General features: G+C 47.4%; 1 protein-coding gene across 2 annotated transcripts in view; it reads right to left on the reverse strand.

The window, feature by feature from the left end:
* The window catches only part of MMD (monocyte to macrophage differentiation associated), a 190,236-nt gene that overhangs the window by 73,554 nt on the left and 90,021 nt on the right, over positions 1–26,661 (reverse strand). The window contains exon 1 of one of the 2 annotated variants that reach the window (XM_068263060.1): positions 6,748–6,880. The exons of the other annotated variant lie outside the window; for it this stretch is intronic. Within the exon in view, the coding sequence (XP_068119161.1) occupies positions 6,748–6,839 (92 nt within the window). The 5' untranslated portion in view covers positions 6,840–6,880. Of the gene's footprint in view, positions 1–6,747; positions 6,881–26,661 lie in introns of those variants that run through there. 2 annotated transcript variants of the gene reach the window in all.

Raw genomic sequence — 26,661 nt, forward strand, 5'->3', positions numbered from 1 at the left:
TGCTGGAGGAGAGCAGAGTGCTCAAAGGAAAGCCACGCAAACACGAGAAGCGCATACAAAGCCCATGCAGATAATATTGTGGCCCAGATAGGAGCCTGGGCGTAGCAAAAGGAAATGCAGAGGTAGAGACCGCACCAGGGCTCCTGAACCAGAGGAGCCCACCCTCAACTGCTTTATTAGCTCTTTATTGGAGCTAATCTGGCAATGATAAGAATTCCAGTAATACTGGGCTTCAATTTGTTTTAACCATAGACTGCAGCTGTCCTTGGCTGGTTTTGATGCTCCATAAACATTATTACGTATAGAGCGCTTAAGGGGTCCCAATGTAAAACACTGGGGCCCAGAGCTCCCAAGCAACGCTGGTGCCTGGAACCCTTGTGCCTGTAGGCTGAAGTGCTAACTTCTTGCCTGAAGTGACTGCCATACAGACATTCTGGGGAGGGGTCTGTTCTGTGCCATTCTATAGAGTGAGGAGGAAGAAGAGAAGGCGCCCCCCAATGGCCAGTTGAGTATAATCCAACTTCGTGGATCATGGAAGAGCCCGCCCACCACCTCATAAGATGCCTATAAATCACTGTAGACTGTCACCTGATATGATCATGGTTAACAGACGAGGAAATCTAAAGGTGGCAATAAATCAGTCAACTTAGCAGCCGATCCACCATCCATATAGATTATTATAATCAAATTGGCTGAAAGTCGGTGCCACCAAGTGCATGCCCGACAAAGCGACCAATTTCAGGACGGAAATTGGTTACACTGTCAATGCGCATGCTGCAAGATGTCGGGCCAAAGTTGGTTGGTCAGGTGCGCAGCGGGAACGGCGTGCAATTTCCCGACGAAGGATGAAACCATCCACCGTCTCGCCGCTGTGCCCCCCTAATGCCTGCCGTGCCAAAGTGCGTATATATTCCCTGTCTGCGGCCTCAGCTTGACCCCCGCTACACTGTGGTGTGTGGGCAGCCGACAGATCTCTGTAATCAGACTCGATCAGAGAGAGAGCTGTCTCTTGGTGGAATCTGCCCAACATCGCTAGATGTATGGACACCTTTGCTTCGTCTAACTGCCAATAAAAAGGTAAACAGTGACCACGGAAGCTGGCCAGCATCACTTTTTAAATCCTTTTCAGGGAATGTCTTTATAAAGAATAAAAGCCTTGCTGAGAATCCCCCAGGAAGAGATGGACTAGTTCAAAACCTGTTGGTTCTGACAGATTTATACTACCTACTGTAAGTGACAGCAACATAGGAGAAAAGGAGTTTATGGCTCCTTTTACTCTGGAAGAAAGGTACTTATTTGTATGCATTTACATGTATTTAAAATGTAACTATTTTCGCGATAGTGATCCCTTAAAGGGATACTGTAGGGGGGGGGGGGGGGGGGTCGGGGGAAAATGAGCTGAACTTACCCGGGACTTCTAATAGTCCCCCGCAGACATCCTGTGTTGGCGCAGCCACTCCCCAATGCTCCGGCCCCGCCTCCGGTTTACTTCTGGAATTTCTGACTTTAAAGTCAGAAAACCACTGCGCCTGCGTTGCCGTGTCCTCGCTCCCGCTGATGTCACCAGGAGTGTACTGCGCAGACACAGACCATACTGGGCCTGCGCTGTGCGCTCTTGATGACATCAGCGGGATCGAGGACACGGCAACGCAGGCGCAGTGGTTTTCTGACTTTAAAGTCAGGAATTCCAGAAGTGAACCGGAGGCGGGGCCGGAGCATTGGGGAGTGGCTGCGCCAACACAGGATGTCTGCGGGGGACCATTAGAAGCCCCGGGTAAGTTCAGCTCATTTTCCCCCGACCCCCCTACAGTATCCCTTTAACTCTCACTCCAGCTTAAAAATAAAATCAAATAATAAAAATAGGAACGTTAAACTGCAAACTCTTTTGAGAGACACACAATAATAGTTTTATGTACTTTGCAAAGAGTTGCAAAAAAAAAAAATTAAAAAAAATAATATGACCAGCACTACATACGGTAATTCCATAACTATAGTAAAAATAATCTCTCACTGTCAGAAGGGAGTGATTCACAGCTCCTGGGATAATCGCACAGGGCGCTGCAAGTCTCCTACAACCCATAACCCTACCAGTAATTTAACTGGATGCAAAATGCGGCCAGGAAATTATTGCCCATTTACATAAGGCTACATACACACTTGAGATAAAAGTCTTTGGAAAAGGCAAGATCACAGACCAGGTGTTTCTGACTAACGTCTGACTGGATTTGTGCTTATTTCAGGTGGGCGATTTAGAAAACGGACACCCTAGTAGAAATGCAACTTCAGGTTATCTACTCTGCAGGTGACCAGGTTGCACAAATTGCTATATCCTCTACAGGTGGGAAATACTCTGAACCATACATCTGGGTGAATTGAGATGGACCAATCAGCACACCTCGCTGGTCTGCGGACACCATGCCTCAGAGTGACATCACCGCTGCCCTGCCTGATGCAGACACGCGTCTCAGTGAGTTCATAAGTCGACTGTCCTTACAGGATGTTTTGCTGAAATAATTGCCGATGACTCACGAGACATCAGAACAGCCGACAGGCCACTGGATGGCGTGTACAGTATAGAGTCATGCAGTAACCAGATGACAGGGAATGGGCAGCTCTCCAAATGGGTCAATCTTTACACCGATACAATTATTTCAGGTTACACTTTTGTTTCCAGTTATCTTTTTTACTATTGTGTCTGTGTGCATACATGATAGATGGACAGACAGCGGGGAGACAGCGGCTACCTACACACGCTACGGGCACCAGGGAAGGTCTGCAAGGCAGCCCTTTTCCTCTAGCGGCGATTGCAATGCTGAATCACAAACCGCTAGCGATTTTTAAATCGCTACGGTTTGCCAAACATAGGAATCGCGGTAGGTAATTTCCACTACCGCGATTCGTTTTTTACTTAATCGCGTTGGAGCGATTTTTGCTGCGATTTTGCTATGCAGTGCATTGTAAAATCGCAATCGCCGGGAGAATTTGGAACTTTGCCGAATCGCAATCGCTAGCATTTAGCGCAATTGCTAGTGGAAAAGGGTCCTAAGGGCTGGTTCACATTGGAGCGATTTTTCAGCGCTTTCCTGATCGCCGGCAATCAGCAAAGCGCTGCTACAATGTATCCCTATGGATACATTCGCACTGCAGCGGTTGCGATTTCAATTAATCGCAAACGTGCTGCATGCAGTGTTTTGGGGCAACTGCTTTGTGATTCTCCTTCTATTGAACGGGAATCACAAGCGCAAATCGTGCCGAATTGCGGAAAATTGCAAGATTTGACCTGAGCGTGTCGGACATGCTGCAAGATGTGGAGCCGTCGCGGTCGATCAGGTGACGGAGAGCGATAACCCTTCCCCCCCCCCCCCCCGACGCTGTACCTAAAACGTCAAATGTGCCTGGTGCACTATACTTTACCTGTTCGTGTCCACTGCTGGCCCTGAGCTCCACCCATACGTGCACTCCACGTGGTTGCCCAGCGCCCCGCGTTACTCCACGCAGGGTGCATGCATGGACGGAGCCAGACGCGGATACGTATAGTAAGTATAGTGCACCAGGCACATTTCACATTGGAGCAGACAGCGCTGGGGGGTTCATCGCACGTCCAGATATCACTCGCAGTTACCAGCACAACGGCCCAACATCTTGCAGCATGTCTGATCGACCTGCTCTGCCCGAAATTGGTCGCATCGGCGGTCAGGCATGCACTTGGCGGCACCATTTTTCATCCAATAATTATCAAATCAGATGGGGTATGGCCACCTTAAGAGTGCATACACACATCTAATTTTTATTGGCCAATAATAAACCAATTTTACCATCTCTGTGTAGTACGAGGGTTTACCTACACAATCTGCTTATAGTATGCAACATCTGATGACTCTCATACCACATGGAAGTGATAACACTGGTCAGTGATTGGCCAATCATAACTGAAAGTGTGTACCAGGCTTTGGGGTGCGTATACTGTACACATCCATTGTTCTCCCCAGCAATTATTGCCAGCCGGGTGGCATGAATAGTAGCCGGGTGGGGCTAGATGAGAGAATGCAGGGGCATCGTTTCTGTGCAAACTCTGCTTACAGCATAGGAGGAGGTGAGCCAATGACAGCCGGGTGCTCACCAAAACTGGCCAGGTGGAGCCCCCGGCTAAAAGAGCCTTGGGGGGGGGGGGGGGGGACGCTGCACATCCGATTTTGATTGGCCAATGACTGGCAAATAACTGATCAATTTTACCACCTTCATGTAGCACGAGATCCAACAGATACTACATAATTTGGGCACATCGGCCGGATTACATCTTTTTTGATACGGCCTATAGTGGCACCCAAATAATCGGCGTAATGCTGCACCAATATTAGCTGTTTCCAGCTCCCATACTACACAGAAGTGGTAATATTGGCCACTCATTGGCTAATAAAAATTGTATGTGTGTACACACTCTTAGTAGCTATGATTCTCGAGAACCAACCAGACCTCTAAAGCGATCGTCACAAATCCCATACTGTTCACAAGGATGGCTAGATGGCAACATCACCATGCAGCACTAGAGTCCCAGGATTTACTCTTGACCCACACACAGAGTTTGCATGGGTTTCCACACAGGTCCTGAAAACTGATTAATAATGCCACCATAACTGGTCTTCAACTATGGTCGGAGCATTAGACCATAACTATGGTAGGGATTAGCTTGTGTGCTCTTCATATTTCATCCCAGCCATCGCCGACAGTCAACCTTGCACCAAGCCATGGTGGACAACTGCCCTTGCAACTCCAGCCATCGTCCAAAGTCACCCTTGTGCCCACAGTTATCAACAGTCATCTTCGTGTGCAAGGCAATCATTAACAGTCATGCCCCGGCACTCAGTTGCCCTCATGTTACCAAAAATTACTGACTGTTGCCAGAGCAATAAATGGCAGTCACCCATACATCTATACTAACTCACTGCCAAGTGTCCTTGCAGTTCCACCTACTCTCAGCAACTTTCTTGATGTCCACCACAAACCTTGACAGCCATGCCCAGGAGTTATAGGAAGGGTTTCTTGGTCCCCAACTAATCACCAGCAATTACTACAACGTCCTAAGTCATCACAGTTTGCGGTCCTGGAATCCCCAGCAATGATAGGTGGCCACCCAGGTGTCCCCAGCACACATGGGCAGCAGCCTCTCTGGTGTCACCGACTCACACGGGCAGCAGCCTCCCCATGTCCCAGGCTCACACGGGCAGCAGCCTCCCCATGTCCCAGGCTCACATGGGCAGCAGCCCCCCCTCCCAGCACACACGGGCAGCAGCCCCCCCCCCCAGCACACACGGGCAGCAGCCGCGCCCCCCCGGCACACACGGGCAGAAGCCGCCCCCCCAGCACACACGGGCAGAAGCCGCCCCCCCAGCACACACGGGCAGAAGCCGCCCCCCCAGCACACACGGCCGCAGCAGCCGCCCCCCCAGCACACATGGGCAGCAGCCTCCCCCCCAGCACACATGGGCAGCAGCCTCCCCCCCCAGCACACATGGGCAGCAGCCTCCCCCCCCAGCACACATGGGCAGCAGCCTCCCCCCCAGCACACATGGGCAGCAGCCTCCCCCCCAGCACACATGGGCAGCAGCCTCCCCCCCAGCACACATGGGCAGCAGCCTCCCCCCCAGCACACATGGGCAGCAGCCCCCCTCCAGCACACATGGGCAGCAGCCCCCCTCCAGCACACATGGGCAGCAGCCCCCCTCCAGCACACATGGGCAGCAGCCCCCCTCCAGCACACATGGGCAGCAGCCCCCCTCCAGCACACATGGGCAGCAGCCTCCCCCCCCCCAAGCACACATGGTCAGCAGCCTCCCAACCAAGCACACATGGGCAGCAGCCCCCCCCCCCCCCAAGCACGCATGGGCAGCAGCCTTCCCCCCCCCCCCAGCACACATGGGCAGCAGCCCCCCCCCCGGCACACATGGGCAGCAGCCCCCCCCCCCCGGCACACATGGGCGGCAGCAGCCCCCCCCCCGGCACACATGGGCAGCAGCCCCCCCCCCCCGGCACACATGGGCAGCAGCCCCCCTCCAGCACACATGGGCAGCAGCCCTCCCCCTCCAGCACACATGGGCAGCAGCCCTCCCCCTCCAGCACACATGGGCAGCAGCCCCCCCCCAGCACACATGGGCAGCAGCAGCCCCCCCAGCACACATGGGCAGCAGCAGCCCCCCCCAGCACACATAGGCAGCAGCAGCCCCCCCCCAGCACACATAGGCAGCAGCCCCCCCCAGCACACATGGGCAGCAGCCCCCCCCCCAGCACACATGGGCAGCAGCCCCCCCCCCCAGCACACATGGGCAGCAGCCCCCCCCAGCAAACATGGGCAGCAGCCCTCCCCCCCCCAGCACACATGGGCAGCAGCCCTCCCCCCCAGCACACATGGGCAGCAGCCCCCCCCCCAGCACACATGGGCAGCAGCCCCCCCCCCCCCCCCAGCAAACATGAGCAGCAGCCCTCCCCCTCCAGCACACATGGGCAGCAGCCCTCCCCCTCCAGCACACATGGGCAGCAGCCTCCCCTCCAGCACACATGGGCAGCAGCCCCCCCCAGCACACATGGGCAGCAGCCTCCCCTCCAGCACACATGGGCAGCAGTGAGATACAGAGGATGGTAGTAATGGAGCAACAGACATGATTGAGGGAAGCAGCATCTCCCAATATGGACTGTGTGGATGAGCAGCCCATGAATGAATGAGCTGCCAGTCTCCCCTCCCCCATCACTCACCTCTTGAGTTCCTTCGCCACCATCTCTGGCCGGACTGCGGGCCCCGCCGCACAACTCGCCGCTGTCAAGCCGGGGCGGGGGAGGAGCCGCATCTCACCGCACCGAGCCGCCCGCCTACTCACCGGCCTGCTGGCCCCGCCCACCGAGCGCCGCCTCCTACCTCTGACATCTGCCTGAGTGACAGGCGCCGGCCACGCCTACTGCCCTCAGTAACCCCTTCAGGGTCTCTGCCAGGAGTTCTGCATCATAAGGAGAGGAAGACACATAAAGGAAAAATATTATTATTCCTAAAGCTGCAGAGAAATTAAATCTCCCAACAACACTAACAACAGCAGCAAAAACAAGACTCCAACATGGCAAAATATTATAAAATCATTATCAATATTATTATTATTTTTACTTCTACAATGCTAAATCACTGACAAATGTCTCTTTCCCAGGACAAACATATGAGGGGGGAGATGTAATTATCACTGAAACAGAAAAATAAAACAAAAAAAACAAAAAAAAAAAAATAGAACAAATAAGGCGTTATTAAAGGGGCACTATGGTGAAAAATTGTAAAATTTAAAATAAGTGCAAACATATACAAATAAGAAGTAGGTTTTTTTTGCAGAGTAAAATGAGCCATAAATTATCTTTCCGACATTTCCGATTGGGTTTCGATCGATACAGCCGTCGATTTTTCATACTTAACATGCAAAATTGACGGCTGTATCGATCGAAACCAGATCAAACATGTCTGAAATAATCAATCAATCGGATCGAGCGGTAAGTCGTAACGTGTGTATCCAGCATTAGGGAATATCTTTATACAGAATAAAAGCCTTGCTGAGAATCCCCTATGAAGAGATGGACTAGTCCAAAATCTGTCGGCAATGTCAGATTTCTACTACCTACTGTAAATGACAGCAACATAGAAAAGTAATTTATAGCTAATTTTACTCTGGAAAAAATATACTTCTTATTTGTCGATGTTTGCACATATTTTACGCCATAATGCCATATATACAGGTCTTTCTCAAAAAATTAGAATATTGTGATACAGTTCATTATTTTCTGTAATGTACTGATAAACATTAGACTTTCATATATTTTAGATTCATTACACACAGCTGAAGTAGTTCAAGCCTTTTATTGTTTTAATATTGATGATTTTGGCATACAGCTCAAGAAAACCCAAAATTCCTATCTCAAAAAATTAGCATATTTCATCCGACCAATAAAAGAGAAGTATTTTTAAAACAAAAAAAAGTCAACCTTCAAATAATTATGTTCAGTTATGCACTCAATACTTGGTCGGGAATCCTTTTGCAGAAATGACTGCTTCAATGCGGCGTGGCATGGAGGCAATCAGCCTGTGGCACTGCTCAGGTGTTATGGAGGCCCAGGATGCTTCGATAGCGACCTTAAAGGAGTCATCAGGCGAAATATGCTAAAATAAGTAGTACTTACCGGGGGCAGTCCTGCGCAGTCCGCTCCAGCCCACGTGGCGGTGATTGACAGAGCCTGGAGGTCGCTCTGACGTCATCGCCGGGGTCCGGGACGGACCTGCGGCGAACGGCTGCGGGCAGAGCTGCGGCGAGGGACGTCCTGGGAGCTTGGAGCTGGAGGAAGTCCCCGGTAAGTACCACTTATTTTAACATATTTCCCCTGATGACTCCTTCAAGCTCATCCAGAGTGTTGGGTCTTGCGTCTCTCAACTTTCTCTTCACAATATCCCACAGATTCTCTATGGGGTTCAGGTCAGGAGAGTTGGCAGGCCAATTGAGCACAGTAATACCATGGTCAGTAAAACATTTACCAGTGGTTTTGGCACTGTGAGCAGGTGCCAGATCGTGCTTAAAAATGAAATCTTCATCTCCATAAAGCTTTTCAGCAGATGGAAGCATGAAGTGCTCCAAAATCTCCTGATAGCTAGCTGCATTGACCCTGCCCTTGATAAAACACAGTAGACCAACACCAGCAGCTGACATGGCATCCCAGACCATCACTGACTGTGTGGGTACTTGACACTGGACTTCAGGCATTTTGGCATTTCCCTCTCCCCAGTCTTCCTCCAGACTCTGGCTCCTTGATTTCCAAATGACATGCAAAAGTTGCTTTCATCCGAAAAAGTACTTTGGACCACTGAGCAAAAGTCCAGTGCTGCTTCTCTGTAGCCCAGGTCAGGCGCTTCTGCCGCTGTTTCTGGTTCAAAAGTGGCTTGACCTGGGGAATGCGGCGCCTGTAGCCCATTTCCTGCACACGCCTGTACACGGTGGCTCTGGATGTTTCTACTCCGACTCAGTCCACTGCTTCCGCATGTCCCCCAAGGTCTGGAATCGGTGCTTCTCCACAATCTTCCTCAGGGTCCGGTCACCTCTTCTCGTTGTGCAGCGTTTTCTGCCATACTTTTTCCTTCCCACAGACTTCCAACTGAGGTGCCTTGATACAGCACTCTGGGAACAGCCTATTCGTTCAGAAATTTCTTTCTGTGTCTTACCCTCTTGCTTGAGGGTGTCAATGATGGCCTTCTGGACAGCAGTCAGGTCGGCAGTCTTACCCATGATTGCGGTTTTGAGTAATGAACCAGGCTGGGAGTTTTTAAAAGCCTCAGGAATTTTTTGCAGGTGTTTAGAGTTAATTAGTTGATTCAGATGATTAGGTTAATAGCTCGTTTAGAGAACCTTCATGATATGCTAATTTTTTGAGATAGGAATTTGGGGTTTTCATGAGCTGTATGCCAAAATTAAAACAATAAAAGGCTTGAACTACTTCAGTTATGTGTAATGAATCTAAGGCCCCGTTCACACTTGCGGTTTTGTAAAAACCGGAACGGATGTCCGGACCGCACCGGATCCGGACTGGACCTAATCCGTACGGTTCCTATCCGGATCAGGTCCGGATCCGGTCCGTTTGCATCCGTTCTCCGTGCGGTATGAACACGGTTGCGGTCCGGATCCGGTTTCTTAAAGAGATAACAACCTGTAAATACCTGGGGTCTGGGAGGTCAGCAGAAGCTCTGGGGTCATTGTTGGAGACAGGTGGACGTGTGGAGACCATCCGTGGATACAGAGACTGCAGTTGGGACCATGGATCCAGTCATTTTTTACTCGTACCTGGGAATTCTCTCCTTCCTGTTGTTCACCTACTACTATGTGGGGAGAAGGCCTCACCTCCTCGTTATCAGACATATCATCAGATATGTTGCTGCCAAAGAGCTCCAGCATGAAATCACTGCTGCTCCACTCTGTGAATGCTGGGCCCATGTGTTCCCCATCCAAAATGGCCACTAGAAAAAGCATAGGAAGTGGGGTAGAACGTCCGGTTTTTATAGCCAGTGTGTTGTGCGCTCTCCGGTTCTCATTGGTTTGTATTGGCCGGATGCAACAGTCCGGCTCCGCTCCGGATACGTCTGCCGGAGGAGCCGGACCAAAAAATAGCGCATGTTGGATCTTATGCCGGAGTCCGGATCCGGTCCGGACGAAACGGACGCATGTGAACGGACGCATAGACTTTCATTGCTATGCCGTGCGTCCGTTCCATCCGTTACGCATGCGGTCCGGCTCCGGCACGGCGATTCCGGACGGCGACCGCTAATGTGAACCGGGCCTCTCTCTCTCTCTCTCTCTCTCTCTCTCTCTCTCTCTCTCTCTCTCTCTCTCTCTATATATATATATATATATACATATATATAATGAATCACAGTATCTGTTATTAATGGAAACAAAAATACAGTATAAAAATTATTTATGCAAACAACATATTTTTATATAACTATTAAAAAATGCCAAATAGAAAATATTTTACAAATATCATAGTTTTATTAACATTATTTACAGCAAGAATATTTAACAATTAACACATAATCATTACCAGTAATTACAACAAAATAAAAATAACTACATATAATTAATTATTATTATTATTATTACTATTATTATTACTATTATACCAATGTGATCACTGCCAAATATTTGTGTCTGTTTCCCATATCTGATAGAGGGGAGGACATACAAACCATTATAAATAAATAAACGTAATATAAATAATACAGTGTCCACGCTGGTGGACACTATCTAACCATGAATGATCTGCATATGTACTAATCTGCATGATTACTAATAGAACCCCACCGATGTGAGAACCTTTTAGACATTTTTTATGGTTTTTGCTATTTTTTAATTTGTGTGCACACATAGAGAATAATATAGGGAGAAGGGCCCTTCTACTAGGCTATATGTGTGTGGAGTGGATTGGATGAAGTGTGGGATAAGTTTTATTCTATTGGGGAATTTTTTAGATGTATGAAGTGCAACAGAATCAAATATTGCTTATTACTTTTAAGTGCGTGTTAGACTGTATATAATACTGAAGTAAAACAGAATAAAATATTGCTTATTACTTTTAAACGCGTGTTAGACTGAATATAAAGTAGTAGAATACTGCCTGTAATTAACCCTTAAATGTAAAAAGATTAGGTAAAATGAATATTTTTTTAAGCAATGAGTCACATTTTTAGCATGCATTTTTAATATGCTATTGAGCTGCCCTGAGAGTTAAAAATGATGCTCAGTTCTCACTAAGATTTTTCATGGCTGAGGCTGCTTTTTGGGGCCATCTCTGCTGAGAATCCAGCCTGGATATAGCGGCGAGGCTGTAGCTCTAAATCACATGGCCATGTTTGTATCCATCACCAATAGTGAGGATGAGAGAGGCAAGACTCAGATCCGAGAAAGTAGACGCTGATCGGTTAGTCATTTTAAGGAAATTCGGTTGCGTATAGATTACTTACCTACACATAATTGTTTACTGACGTTATAGTAACGTAAGAAGCTCAGCGATTCTAAGTAAGTAGGAGTCTATGGGCTTGATCCGCTGAAGTGTGATAACTGCTATCACAGACGTTATCACGCGATCTGCCGGGCGCAAAGGTTTGCGAGCGTAGCGGTCGATTCTCAAAAGCGCGATAACTGCTATCGCAGCAGTTATCACGCGCTCTGCCGCTAGCAAAAGTTTACACGCGAACAGCATTCGTTCACGTGATAAACGAAGGTTATCGTGCAATCACGTGCGCTTTTCATGTGAAACTCTCACATGATCCAGCACAAACGTTCATTTATCGGGCTTAATTCACTAAACCGTGATAAGAAAAAATATCACACCTTATCAAAGTTATCACACGTTATCAAAGTTAACGCGCCTTATCAGAGTAGCATAGTGAGCGCTACGAACCCGCAAGGGCTCAGGGCAGGACAAGTGCCATTGCCAATTAGCAGGCATAAGTTTGTAGTGCTCGCTATGCTACTCTGATAAGGCTTGTTAACTTTGATAACTGGCTTGATTCACTGAACCGTGATAACTCATATCACGGCTGCACTAGCGTTTTCACGCACATTTTTGCGCAATCACGAATTTTCTTGCGCAATCGTGGCCGAAAATGTTTGTTTGCGTGCGAAAACGCGCACGGCCGTGATACCAGTTATCACAGTTCAATGAATCAAGCCCAACGTGTGATAACTTTGGTAACGTGATAACTTTGATAACGTGTGATATCCTTGATAAGGTGTGATATTTGGTGAAAGAAGTCTCATTTTCACTTTTCAGTCCACATTTATGAAGTACCCCCTGGTGGTTTTATGTGTTACACAGGAAGTGTTTGTAGGTAGTGTTTACATTTTCTTTTTACATTTTTTGTTGTATATTTTTGTTTTCTTTCTCTCTCATTCTGTATTTTTTTTGTTTTTTTTTTGTTCGTCACCTTAATCGACGTTATTGTCACCTGACTTGTGTTGTGGTGGCTGTTTAGATACAGTTTTCTGCCTCCTTCTCTTGGGAAGCACAATTACTACAGTTGAGCAACAAGTGAGCTGAACTCCCTGGGGCGTTATGTTACTGCAAACATAGCCGCAACAGCAAATACGGTAAATATCATAATCATATGATAATTGTATTGTTAGTCAGAGGGTGTCTCGATGTTGATTTAAGGTGCGTACACACATGTCGCCCATCAGGGACCCGATTCCCCCGGGGGGCGACATCGCTGGCCGGCGTGTACAGACACGAGTCAGCTCTGTAGCTGTTGACACGTTCTGTTGCTATGCGGGGGGGCGGGAGGACGACAGAGCAGCCCATGTGTGACGTCACGCGCTAGGCAGGGTAGCGGCACAGACATTGCGATTGGACATCCGCGAGTTGATCTGCTGGCAGGATTGCTCGCAGGTTGGTGGTCGGGGGTCGTTGGCTGGTGACAAAATATCGCTCCTCCATCCCTCCCGCCCCAGCCGTCATACACTGACTGCTATTAGACTAAGAGGTGCCCCTGGGCCCCAACCCCTTAATCTCTAGTTATCTGGCTCTCGCCTCAGCCCCGGCCCAGCCCTGATGTGTACGGGCCTTTATTTTTACATTTATTTTTTAATTATTAACACCCCCCCCCCCCCCCCCACACACACACACACACACACACACACACACACACACACACACACACACACACACACACACACACACACACACACACACACACACACACACACACACACACACCTAACTAACTATGAGCCCTTCCCCCTCTCCAAACTACCCCTTTCCAAACTAACCCTCTCCTTTGCACACCAAGAGTCTTTAACCTCAAAGGTAACATTACCCCTGCAGCAAAGTGGTGTAGTGGTTGGTGCTCTCGCCTTGCAGTGCTGGGTCCCCAGTTTGAATCCTAGCCAGGGCAGTATCTGCACGGAGTTGTACCCCAGGGACAGTGTCTTCGTGGGTTTTCTCCAGGCACTTCCGGGATACTCCCACATCCCAAAAACATACATATAAGTTGATTGGCTTTGCCAAAATTAGATCTAGATTGTGATAGTCATACTATACCTATGGTAAGGATTAGATTGTGAGTCTCCCTGAGGGACAGTTAGTGACCTTAAAGCACGAGGATTAGCCATACTATGCCAGGGAGGGAATAAAAACACATATATAAGTAGATAAATACTTGATCTACTTACATAACACCTATTGTACTGTCCACATTTTGATTTCAGTGAATTTTATATATTAAATGAAGAGAATTCTGTTCCTGGTGGGAACCATGACTTTTGCCCACAGTTTGAGGCTAAATACTGATGTGATTTCTTCCCTTTACTTTTTTTCTTTTCTCCTCCAATCACTGAGTCACCTCAGCCTTGCTTGTAAACACAAGTGAGCAGGGGGTCATGTTTCAGCTAGGCAGGGAAATAAAGGGAAGAGGAGCAATATATTATAGTTAAAAAGAACCCCCAGCATGTAACTGAATGGCAATGGCTATTAACCTCCTTGCCGGTTATCCCGAGCTCAGCTCGGGGTAACTTGTGCAGGAGGATTTCTCAGGCCCCGCTGGGCCGATTTGCATAATTTTTTTATTGCACGCAGCTAGCACTTTGCTAGCTGCGTGCATACTACGATCGCCACCGCTCGCCGCCGATTCGCCGCTACCCGCCGCGCCGCCCCCCCCTCCAGACCCCTTGCGCAGCCTGGCCAATCAGTGCCAGGCAGCGCTGAGGGGTGGATCGGGATTCCCTCTGACGTCCCGACGTCCATGACATCGGTGACGTCATCCCGCCCCGTCGTCGTGGCGACCGGGGAAGCCCAGCAGGAAATCCCGTTCTGAACGGGATTTCCTGCTTACTCTGATCGCCGGAGGCGATCGGAGTGGGTGGGGGGATGCCACTGCTCAGCGGCTATCATGTAGCGAGCCCTGGGCTCGCTACATGATTAAAAAATAAATAAATAAATAAAAAAGTGCTGCGCTGCCCCTTGCCGCGGGAATTGGTATGGCAAGGGGGTTTAAGGGCCAGTGTTCATAAGGTATGTAATAACTCCAAACCATAACAGCAGAAAAAGTTTTGAAAGTTATGAATGCAGGATTAGCATCTTTATCACTTAATACACTCATACCAGTTGCTGCTGAAATTTGATTTTTATGGTGACAATCCTGCTTGTACTCTGGAGAAGCACCGCAGAAGATGTCGGTTGATGAAGGTTGTAAGTGCGCCGACCATCTAGGTGCTGCTATAGGCTGTAATGAGAAATGAGGCTATAACGGCACTGACTAATTTGGGCACTGGCGATTGCCAGAGGTCAGGAAAAAAAGAAGGTAATTTGGCAACGGGCAGTAGCCAGTGCACTAATTATATTTCCCCCCTCCCAGCTCAGAGGGGGAATAGTATTTTTTCGTGGGCAGGATATTCAGCAGCAACCCGTCTTTCCGCTTCACCCTGCGCCCAAATTTGCCTGCGCCATTTTTAAATGTATGCCTGTCTGACACCCTCCTTCTGCACCTGTGATCCCCCTCTGTCTAGGATCGCAGTTGCCAGTAAGGATCGCTGCTGTGCAGTTGCACGGAGACCCCTCGCATGGATCAAAAATCTATGTATGAGAGGGTTTGTGCCACTTCGCAGGTGTGGGCTGTACATTGCGCCTACACAGTGTGGCCTCGCTCATACGCGGAGGGGAACGTGGCCGCGAGCACCATATTCAACATCATTATTGAATATTTCCAAAGGGTCTTTGGACAGGAACGAAGGGGGAGTAAGAAGATCAGGGAAGCCTTTGGATTAATGCATTAATGAGGTATCTTTACTCATGGGTGGCACTACACTGGGTCACCCCCCCCCCCCCCCACCCCGTGAATCACTGTACCCCCCTCTGAGTGTCGTCGCCCCCCCCCCCCCTTCCCCCGGCTCAGAACTGCTTTCGTTTTTGTCAGCCTGAGTCTATGTAGGCATTATGCAAGCCAAGGGTCTTATCTATTTGCCATAAATACCTCAATCCTTGCAAGATCCCTTGTCATTAATGTATCTGGATGCCACTTATATTTGCAAAACAAATCTCACTACCTCCTTCTGATTGTATGTTCTAACATTGTCAGTCAACAGGAATAGAGTCTGCAGAAGGCTTACAAGCTAAAAGCTTACTTGTTTTACTTTTAAATTAGCCAATAAACTAGAGCTTGTATTTTTCATTAATGATCCTGATTCAAAACTTCCTGTCTGTACAATGCAAGCTGTAGTCTGCAGCAATGCTTAGCTACTAAGATACGGAATTACAAACACAGCGTTTCTCTTCCTCCTGCCTCTTCCAGCCCCACCCCCAACTCCACCTGGGGTTGGAATGAATTGTCTGGGATCTGGTCACACAGGAGCATCTTGCTAGCAAGTAAGGGTTAAAGCATGGCAGCAAACTAGCTAAGTACATCTGTAGGTAACCTTTCCTCAATAATAGCACCATCATTTGGACAATCTGCTCTGCTCAAAAGCCTCTGAGTTCTGTTTGTGATATATATGTTTGGTTCCTATCATTGCTGAAATAATTAGCCTTAATTTTATCACCTGAGTTAGGCAAAAAATATCTAAAGCTCGCCATAAAAACATAGATTTTGATCCCCCCCCCCCCCCCCCCAAAAAAAGTGACGCTGACACTTCCTTTGCTGCAAACTCTTATTTATTACTTTTTGCATAGGAGGCCAGTGGCAGTAGTAGGTTATCCTACTGACAGAGAAGGGGGTCAATATTACTTTTTTTTTGGCTTATAATATTAGAGTGTTGTGTCTTTGGATCAGCCTTTCCCCCCCTTGCAGTCTTTGTATTAACTTCATAGTCACTATATGATGTGAGGACTGCATGCTACTTCTGCAGCAGGGCAAACCAGCTGCAATATTCATGTGACATCACAGCAGATGTGCCATAATGTTAAATAGACCCTGCGGGAGTCATTATGTAATGAGAGTCTGGAGGGAGCTGTTGATTGGCACCACGGCTGACTGTCTCCATATGATACATCGTGTGCCTGTGAAAGTCTGCCTGTCTTTCATGTAAGGTCCTGTGCCTCCATAAATGGTGCAATGTCCAGCCAATCTCGATAATGTTCAGCTATGTCAGCTGAAAATGATCCAATGGCAGTACCATCAAAAGAAATCCCACACAATTGATAGCATTCACTCATAATCAATGGAATCATTTTTATCTATTTATACCAATTGTCTGTTTCAGCAAGGAGTCAGAATGCAAATAGGGGGTTAGACAGGAATGATCGTAATTAAAACTTTTGATGTCAAAGCAATAAAACTATCAAATTGACTAGAAACAAATAAATGTTCAGATCAGAGGCATCACTGCTGCGGTAAGATACCCTAACCTCCTAACCCTAAACTCCCAACGCTAACCTCCCAACCCTAACCTCTCAACCTCTCAACCCTAACCTTCTAACCCTAACCTCTAAACCCTAACCTCTTAACCTTTCAACTCTAACCTTCTAACTGTAACCTCCAAACCTTAACCTTCCAACCTCACCTCCTAACCCTAACCTCCTAACCTCGCTCTCAACCCTAACCTTCTAACCCTAACCTCCCAACCTTAACCTCCCAACCTAACCTCCTAATTCTAACATCTTAACCTCTCAGCACTAACCTTCTAACCCTAGACTCCTAACCTTAACCTCCGAACCCTAACCTCCGAATCCTAATCACTTAACCTCCAAACCTACATTTTGTAAACATTAGCAAAGTGCCGAAACTGAGCTGCACTGAGCTGAGAAGCAGAAATGTCAGTAACTTACCTTTTTTACCTTTTGAATCCTGCGAGGCATCGATCGCCGTGGAGAACCAGGCAGCTCTCTCCACTTCCACTTTGGTGTGCTCTTCGTGGGCGCATTCTGGCAGGCGTCCGTCCTATTCACTTAGGCCCCGTTCACACTTGCGTTTTGCCATGCAAACGGACCGGATCCTGATCGGATCCTGATCGGATCAGGACCTGATCCGGATCGGAACCGTACGGTTCCGATTTGGATCCGATCCGGATCCGGTCCGTTTGCATCAGGCATGCATCAGGCCTCCATCCGGATCCGTGGGTTAAAAATAGTGAGATTTCTAAAAAAAATTGTTGGGGTCAGCAGAAGGTGCACCTGGTGCACCTGTAGAATCAGGTTCCTCCGCTGTAGGCCTCACCTCCACCTCCGACATTCTGCCAAACAGCTCCAGCACGTCTGTCACTGCTGCTCCACTCCAGACATGCTTGGCCCATGTGTCCCCATCCGAAATGGCCGCTTGAATACGCATAGGAAGTGGGGTAGAACGTCAGGTGTTTGCAGCCAGTGTGTTCTGTGCCTTCCGTTTCCCATTGGTTTCTATTTCCGGATGCTGCAGTCAGGCTCCGGTCCGGCTCCGTGGGCCGGAGACCCGGACCCAAAAAATAGCGCATGTTGGAAAACTGTCCGGAGTCCGGATCAGGTCCGGCTCCGTACTGTACTGAACGGACGCGTGTGAACGTCCGCATAGCTTTTGCATTGCTATGCGGAACGTACATTCCGTTTGTACAGTATCAGGTCCGGATCCGATCAGTGGATTCCGGACAGCGAATGCTAATGTGAACCGGGCCTTAGATGCCAGAGGATTTAGTGTCAGCTGACATGCTTGGTCAGCTGACACTCAGGCAGGCTAAGTAACTTTGTGTCAGCTGATCTGTAAGTCAGCTGACACTCAGGCAGGGTGTAATTGGTCAGTGTGTGAGTGGCCGGCCACTGATTGGTTGGATGAGGGTATTTAATGCTGGCAGTGATATTCAAACTTTGCCCGTGATAGAGTTAGCTGCTGCTGATTGCTGGGTGCTCTTACTACTGTATATCTCTTGCCAAACTCTGACCTTTGCTTGTTACTGGATTACTCTGATTGCTGCCTGGACTCATCCTTGCTTGTTACTGGATAACTCCGATTGCTACCGGGATCCACCCTTGCTTGTTACCGGATTACTCTGATTGCTGCCTGGACCGGCCTTTTGCTTTTTGCTGGATTACTTTAATTGCTGCCTGGACCGACATTGGACTGCCTTGTGACCTGAATATTGCCTAGCCCTTCTTACCTTATTTCTGATTGCCTGTGTGTGTCCTGAACTGTCCTGGACTTTGCTTTTGCTCTGTTTGGTTTTGGCAGGCTATATAACCAGCTCTACGACCAGCCTCTATACCTTGCACCTACAAGGCCTGGGTATAACCGAAGTTGGGCAGGTGTTGTTTCTCACCTCCCGTTCAAGTGGGGACGCACCACATAGGGTGAAGAAGGTAGTGATAAATAGGGGCATAGAGGCTGACCTGTTGGTCTGTCATACCTTACAAGAAAGAGCTGAGAAGTGATCATTAGATAGATTTTAATAAATAAATACAGCAGCTATGCAATACATTGCAATGGCTGCTTTCAGAGCAGATAAACTGTACTCTGGGAATTTTTAATATGTAAACAGACAATATTACTTGTGCACAAAAGCAAATATGGTAACTGAATGGGTAATAAAAAGTAGGAAAACACATTGCTATTCACTGTTATGTCAGAATTTTATCCCACTTTAAGGTTCACTTTAACAGAAAAATAAAAATGGATGGGCCCTAGGACAGATTCGGAAGGGAAAATAGGTCATGGAAGCGAATGAGGCAGCCAGCAGCTAGCGAGCAGTTCCAATTCAGCAGAACCCATCATAGTAACAGAAGGCATTCATTTGCAGGACAAAGGCCTTTGTCCCTGCTCAGTCACCTCCCTATGAGAATTGATGTCACTCTGGGCCACACTGTGCCTCTCGCTACATTCCCTCCCTGTCCTGATCCAGGTCACACAACTGCCGAATCACTCTCAGCGCGGGGATCACGCTTATTTATCTAACCGCCATTAATGCGCAAAAATCCATACGGATCTATACCGCCAAATATTTACACGGCTGAGCTGTCAGCGCAAAATTCCCTTTCAAGATTTTCATCCAGAGTAAAAGTACCTCAATGTAAATACTCTTATCGATGCTCAACAAACCCAACACCTTGTATGATTTTGTCATGTCTAGCATTGACTGGAGGCGTGCCAATAAGACAGCACAATTGGTGCCAGAGATGGATTATTTATTTTTTTAAAGTATTTATATAGCGCCGACATATTACGCAGCGATAAACAGAGTATATTGCTTTGTCACTAACTGTCCCTCAGAGGGGCTCACAATCTAATTCCTACAATAGTCGTATGTCTTTGATGTATGCATCGTGTAGTGTATGTATCATAGTCTAGGGCCAATTTAGGGGGGAGCCAATTACCTTATCTGTATGTTTTTGGAATGTGGGAGGAAACCGGAGTGCCCGGAGGAAACCCACACAGACACGGGGAGAACATACAAACTCCTTGCAGAAAGTGCCCTGGCTGGGATTCAGACCAGGGACCCAGCGCTGCAAGGCGAGAATAACCCCCTTGGCGTTATGATTCTTTCCGGATTCTAGGGTCTAAAAGCGGTGGAATTTTCAAACTTGGAAAAAAACAGATTTGGATTGGCTGATCCTCCTCATCATTGCATGGCATGGATTAATGTGGCTCTATGGGGTAGGACTTGAAACTCTGAGAGTTGCCGACTACCCAGCAAGCTCATGGTGAACCAGAACTCCTAGGAGTGTGTAAGGCGCTACAAATGACCAAAAAGGCATCTAGGCTCTTATTAAAATGCTATGCAAAACAGTAATTTGCCTTCTTGAAGAGACTCTTCTAGGCGGAAATAGTCGAGCGCGATCGTATCTGCGCAGGCGCAGTAGAGCAGATCGATTGGGTTCGGCTATTTTCACCTCAACCCGAATGAAGAGCAGGTAGTGCCCCTGCGCAGGATCGCGGTAGGTAAATATTTACTTCGCCACACTTCGAGGGACCCTGGCACTTGAACGGAGGGACAGAGGAGGATGAGGGAAGCCTCATTAGGACCCAGAGGCTTCCCCTCCCGAGTTAAGTATCCCCAGGGGTATTTTTTACATTACAGATTCTCTTTAAAACAAAAAGGCATTTGTGCTTATTCTGATTGGAGTGATTTCTGAGGCGTCCCACAGTGCATCTTAGTAAGGAGGCTTTTTGGTCTCTTTGTAGCCCCTTACACACACTTCTACCGTAGGAGTTTGGTTCACCATGAGCTTGCTGGGAAATCTGTACCTCAGGGTGTCTGCTGTGTGTTTGCTCTCACAGTGGATTCATGTTCTCCCATGCCAGGCTTATATGGCTGCAGCCCAGAAGGAACACACAACACACAACAACATCCTGGAGAGGAGGAAATTGCAGCTTGCTTTGTTGCAAGCTATTAATATACAGCAGAAGAAGAACAACAAGTTACAGGAAGTATTTTTTTTTGTCTTTTGCAACTTTCTGCTGTGTGAGAACTTTGCCCTACTTTACAACACAGAAGAAACAGGGGAAAGTTTAAAAAGTGGGGAAGGAAGAGATACAATATACAGTAAAACCTTGGATTGCAAGTAACTTGCTTTAGGAACTCTTTTTTTTTTTAAGAAAAACTGACTTGATAAGCAAACAACATCTTAATATACAAGCACAGAACGTATACGTTCATCATGGCGTCACACCTGAGCCGAAGGTTCTTCTTCCTTTCACGCTGCATAGCTCCCAGCTCTCCCCTATTGGGGACCCAGTCCCTCTGTCCCTCTTTCTTCCTCAAATGTTGGCTGCTGGAGAGATACGTAAAGAGCGCACTTCTCTTGCGTCAGGCTGGCCACGACTGGAGGAAGTTACGGGACCCGGTACCGGCGCAGGAGAAGGCTGAGGACAGCAGCGTGGGAGCGATCCGTGCGGATGGGGCTGGAGGAAGCCCCAGGTATGTATAACACTTTTAGTGTAGTTGTGCTGGTGGTTGTAACCTTTTGATATTGGAAATTAAAGATTTTGTATACTTATACTCAGAGCTCCCTACTTTTGCTGTTTATGGAAGTTACCTATATATAGGTGAGACGAGTTAAACTGAATAGAGAGGAGGTTGATATCCCGTATGTTTTTGTATTTGGTAGCTATGTATAACACTTTTATTTTTACTCAGCTCTGGTACACTTTAAAGGGGAACTGAAGAGAGAGGTATATGGAGGCTGTCATGTTTATTTCCTTTTAATCAATACCAGTTGCCTGGCAGCCCTGCTGATCCTCTGCCTCTAACACTATTAGCCATAGCCCCTGAACAAGCATGCAGCAGATCAGGTGTTTCAGTGGTTCAGACTTATAAGTCTGATCTGACAAGACTAGCTGCATGCTTGTTTCTGGTTTTAATCAGATACTACTGCAGAGAAATAGACCAGCAGGGCTGCCAGGCAACTGGTATTGATTAAAAGGAAATAAACATGACAGCCTCCATATACCTCTCTCTTCAGTTCCCCTTTAATTGTCCCTCTTTTGGGAGGTACGGTGCAGGATTGTACTTACCGTATTAAGACTTTTTCTACTCAAAAATAGGTAGAAAAAGTCACTGCGTCGTATATTCCAAATACATGATGGAGTCCCCAACTTACGAACGTCAGCACAATGACAAAGAGGCATGTCATTGTGCATTTGAAAATGCCACCTCTGGTTCTCTTTAAGTAGCTAGAGGTGCCCCTGATTGAAGGGAGATCTCGCCAGTGGAATGCCAAGACCTGCGTGAGTAATCTCATTTATGCTGTGCTCAGGACTTCGCATAGGGAATAAGGAAGAGGGGTGCCTCGGGATGGGGAATAAGCCGCTTTTCCATCATCAAGCGCCCGTAGGCATGTGCCTAGAGTGCCTTATGGTAAATCCGGTCCTTAGTGGCAGCAAGGCTCACCTAAAGCATCAGAGCCCGAGGCGATCAGAGACCTCTCCTCTCCCTCACTGCTCCGCTAGTGTCAGTCCAGTGTAATGATGCGATCCTCAGAAGCCGCTACATTCAATTATTCAGGGAGGGACACATGGGGGACAGAAGAGGACACATGGGGGACAGAAGGGGACACATGGGGGGCAGAAGAGGACACAGGAGGACTCATGAAGTACAAGGGGGACACAATACAGTAATTGGGGGAGAACATCTACAAGTTGTTCCTGGACCATGGATGCAACAGGTTTAGGATATTTATTTTTCCCTGGTTTTTGCCCACTACACCTGGGTGTGTCTTATAGTCCTATAAGAGCTGTAAAATAAAGCAAACATAATGATCCTTTGAACTTGCATGCAGTAAAACCTTATATGGAGCTGTCCCTCACTGTTTTTTGGCTGTTTCAGTTCTTCAGAAAGCAGGACTGTATTCGACAAACGTTGGGTCAAATAGCTCAGAGAAGCTCTTTTGCATAGATGATAATTGAAGTTTTTTAAAGGACAACTGAAGAGAGAAGACTATAGAGGCTGCCATATTTATTTCCTTTAAAACAATACCAGTTGCCTGGCAGCCCTGCTGATCTATTTGGCTATTGTAGTGTCTGAATCACACCAGAAACAAGCATGCAGCTAATCTGGTCAGATATGACAATGCCAGAAACACCTGATCTACTGCATGCTTGTTCAGGGTCTAGGGCTAAAAGTATCAGAGGCAGATGACCAGCAGGATAGCAGGGCAACTAGTATTGCTTAAAGGAAAGCTACGTATCTTTAAAAGAAAAAAAAAAGCGTTTCATGTACCTGGGGCTTCTGCCAGCCCCTGCAGCTGTCCTTTGCCCGCTCCGTCACTGAACAATCCTCTGGTTCCCCACTGCGGCTATGTTTCATTAAGGCCGACTTGCAAGTCGACGGCCACAGCGCCTGCGTGACCATGGCCGCGCACGTCTTTGTTTGCGCTCCCCTTGCCGGGAGCATACTGTGCAGGCGCAGTATGTACTGCGCCTGCGCAGGACGCTCCCAGCAACAAGAGCGTGAACGAGAACACATGTGGTGCAGTTCCAGTGGCCGGCGTCAGGCTCAGTCGCCGAAAGCGAAACTGAGCCGCGGCGGGGGGTCGGAGGATCTTTGAGGACCGGCGTGAGCACAGTGCGGCTGCTGGGGGCTGGCAGGAGCCCCAGGTAAGTGAAACTCTTTTTTTTAAACATACTTCAGGTTTCCTTTAAAAGGAAATAAATATGGCAGCCTTCATACTGTATCCCTCTCACTTCAGTTGTCCTTTAATTCTTCCTGTACTGGAAAACACTATGAGACACTTTTCTTTGCTACTAATGTTCTATTTCTTAGCTGTACTACACATGCTACACATGCAATTCATTATCTCCAGCCTCAGCACACATCACAGCATTATACGTCTATCATCTCTCTATATCGGTTACACTTCCCTGTATTGTGTGGCCGCAGCAGTGACGAGGCACTATGGGGATTTCTCTGTAGCGTACTCTCCCAGCAGGTGCTCTGAGTTCATCGTCACCTGAAGCGCCGCTTATACACAGATCAGCAGACTGTAAACACCGGCAGAAAATACCTCTCTCTATGTGTTGATGTAACTTTCAGGCCAAACTGTAACTACAGCTGTAAACTGCAACAAAATTAAATGAAGTGAATATAAGCTGATAAGACAAACAATTCTATTTATAGTCCTCAACGTAAACAGTTATTTCCCGGAATCCCGTATTTTTATTTGTTAAGTAAAGTTATTTTAAGAATACTCGTAAGGATGAAGGCACCCGAGAGTAAATATACATATACATTTGTAATATTGTGTAAAATTGTAATATTGAGAGCTTATCTTACTTCTCCTGACAACAAAAACACCAGTAGTACTGGTAAAGTATTTATTCAAAACACAAAATAGACAACGGGTTTCACGGGTACTAACCTGCTTCCTCGGGTCAATACGCCGGGCCTTGCAGCAAGGTGAATAGGATATGAACGTGACTGATCTTCGTGTCCTCAATTGACTCTTTCTTAGGCTCTCTGGAAATGGCACTTGCCTGCCTGCTTCCTCGGCCAGTGGAAGCCAAATGCAACGCTTGTCAATTCTGCTTGAGGCCTACAGCCTACAGATGGATTCATTGATCATACAGTACATGAGAACCTACCTGCTACTGAAACAGCCCCTCCATACACTGGGATTGCCACGATTACGTTGAACTAGAGGATGGAGTTGCCACTTGCCACGTTGCATTTGTTTATAGTGCCGGGGGGGGGGGGGGGGGGGTGTAACTACAAATCATGTGGCCCACAACAAAACTTTGATGGGACCTCCTTAATATTCACACCCCAGTCCTTGCCTCCCGTTGGTGATGCTCACTACATGGGGGTTTATCTTACAAGGGTCCTGAAACAAGTGTGGCCATCAGGATCTTCACACCCATAACAAAGTGTACAAAAAGAGAAACGAGGGAAAGATCTCCCCATATAAACAGCACCACTCCAGGGTATTGTCAAAAAATATATAACAAGTTTATTTGTATCAAAACACATAGCATACAACTGCTATGTAAACTCTTTCCCTCTTTTCTCTATTTGAATTCATGTTATGCCTGCCCATAGCACATTCCTAGTGGTTGAGTGCGACACATACTTGTATTAACCACTTCGAAACTGAGGGGTTTTACCCCTGAAACACCAGAGCGATTTTCACCTTTCAGCGCACCTTCCATTAATTCATCTATATCATTACTTATCACAATGAAATGAAATATATCTTGTTTTTTTCGCCACCAATTAGGCTTTCTTTAGGTGGGACATTATGCCAAGAATTATTTTATTTTAAATGTGTTTTAATGGGAAAATAGGAAAAAATGTGGGGAAAAAATCATTATTTTTCAGTTTTCGGCCATTATAGTTTTTAAATAATGCATGCTACTGTAATTAAAACCCATGACATGTATTTGCCCATTTGTCCCGGTTATAAAACCGTTTAAATTATGTCCCTATCACAATGTTTGGCGACAATATTTTATTTGGAAATAAAGGTAAATTTTTTTCAGTTTTGCATCCATCCCTAATTACAAGCCCATAGTTTATAAAGTAACACTGTTATACCCTCCTGACATAAATATTTAAAGAGTTCAGTCCCTAAGTCCCTATTTATGTATTTTTTTTGTATTGTAATTTTTTTTTTAATTACAAAAAAATAATAATTGGGGAGTGTGGGAGGTAATGAGTTAATTTATAGTGTAAAACTAATGTATTTGTATCTGAAAAATGCTTTAGGGTGTAGTTTTACTATTTGGCCACAAGATGGCCATAGTAACTTTTTGCTCATGCGACCTGTAAGTGTCGGAAGGACGCTTACAGGAAGAGCAATGAGGCTGGGAAACTTTTTTTTTCCACAATGATCGCGCTGCTTCTCATAGAAGCAGCCGATCATTGCGGGGACTTTGATCAACGAACGGGAACGTTTTTCCTGTTCACTGATCTCCGGCGACGTGCACGAGCGCGGGATTGTGCGCACGAGCGAGCAGGAGCACGGACAGCGGCGGTAGCGGCGGGAGGTGCGGATATCTCCGGCCTTGGTGTTGACAGGGTGGAAAAAGGGGCGTAGATATCCGCACCTGTGGGGGTAAAGTGGTTAATATATCCATAACATGTGTAGACACAAAAAGTCTGATCTGGAGTGTCAGAGGAAGGGAAAGCAGAGGCGTATCTAGAGGGGTGCAGGCATGGCTCATGCCATGGGCGCCATAGCACCATGGGCGCCAGGCTGCCTCTGTGCTGTGTCCCATGCCTGCCCCAGTGCTGCAACACTATTTGCTGCTCCCCTCAAGCCTGCTACTATGCTGTGCCCCATGCCTGCCCCCATGCCTCTCCCTCACTCAGACCTCAGATCAGATTAATTCTGTTATCTGGGGAACATGGCTACTTAATTTGTGCATTTATGTAGGGTGTACTTGGCTTAGTGTTGAAAAAAGAGGACAGAGAGGCAATAAGAGATATGAGATATTTCTAAAAAAGTAACCTTAGTAATATCCCAAGCCAAAAACCACAGGCAACCATAACACATGTACATGAGAAAGGATGCTGTTTTAGAGGTAAAGGGCCCTCTCTAAGGGGGAGTGGAGGGGCGCAATTTCAATGTCTGCCACGGGCTCTCTATTACCCAGATACGCCCCTGAGGGAAAGCAAGCAGTTTGGGGCCCCCACACCTCTGAGCCCCCTGCAGTCGCAGGGGCTGCTCCCCCTAGTTATGCCCCTGGACTGAGGGCATTTGTTGAAGTAAATA

The sequence above is a fragment of the Hyperolius riggenbachi genome, chromosome 12 (assembly GCF_040937935.1).
Source record: "Hyperolius riggenbachi isolate aHypRig1 chromosome 12, aHypRig1.pri, whole genome shotgun sequence".
NCBI lineage: Eukaryota > Metazoa > Chordata > Amphibia > Anura > Hyperoliidae > Hyperolius > Hyperolius riggenbachi.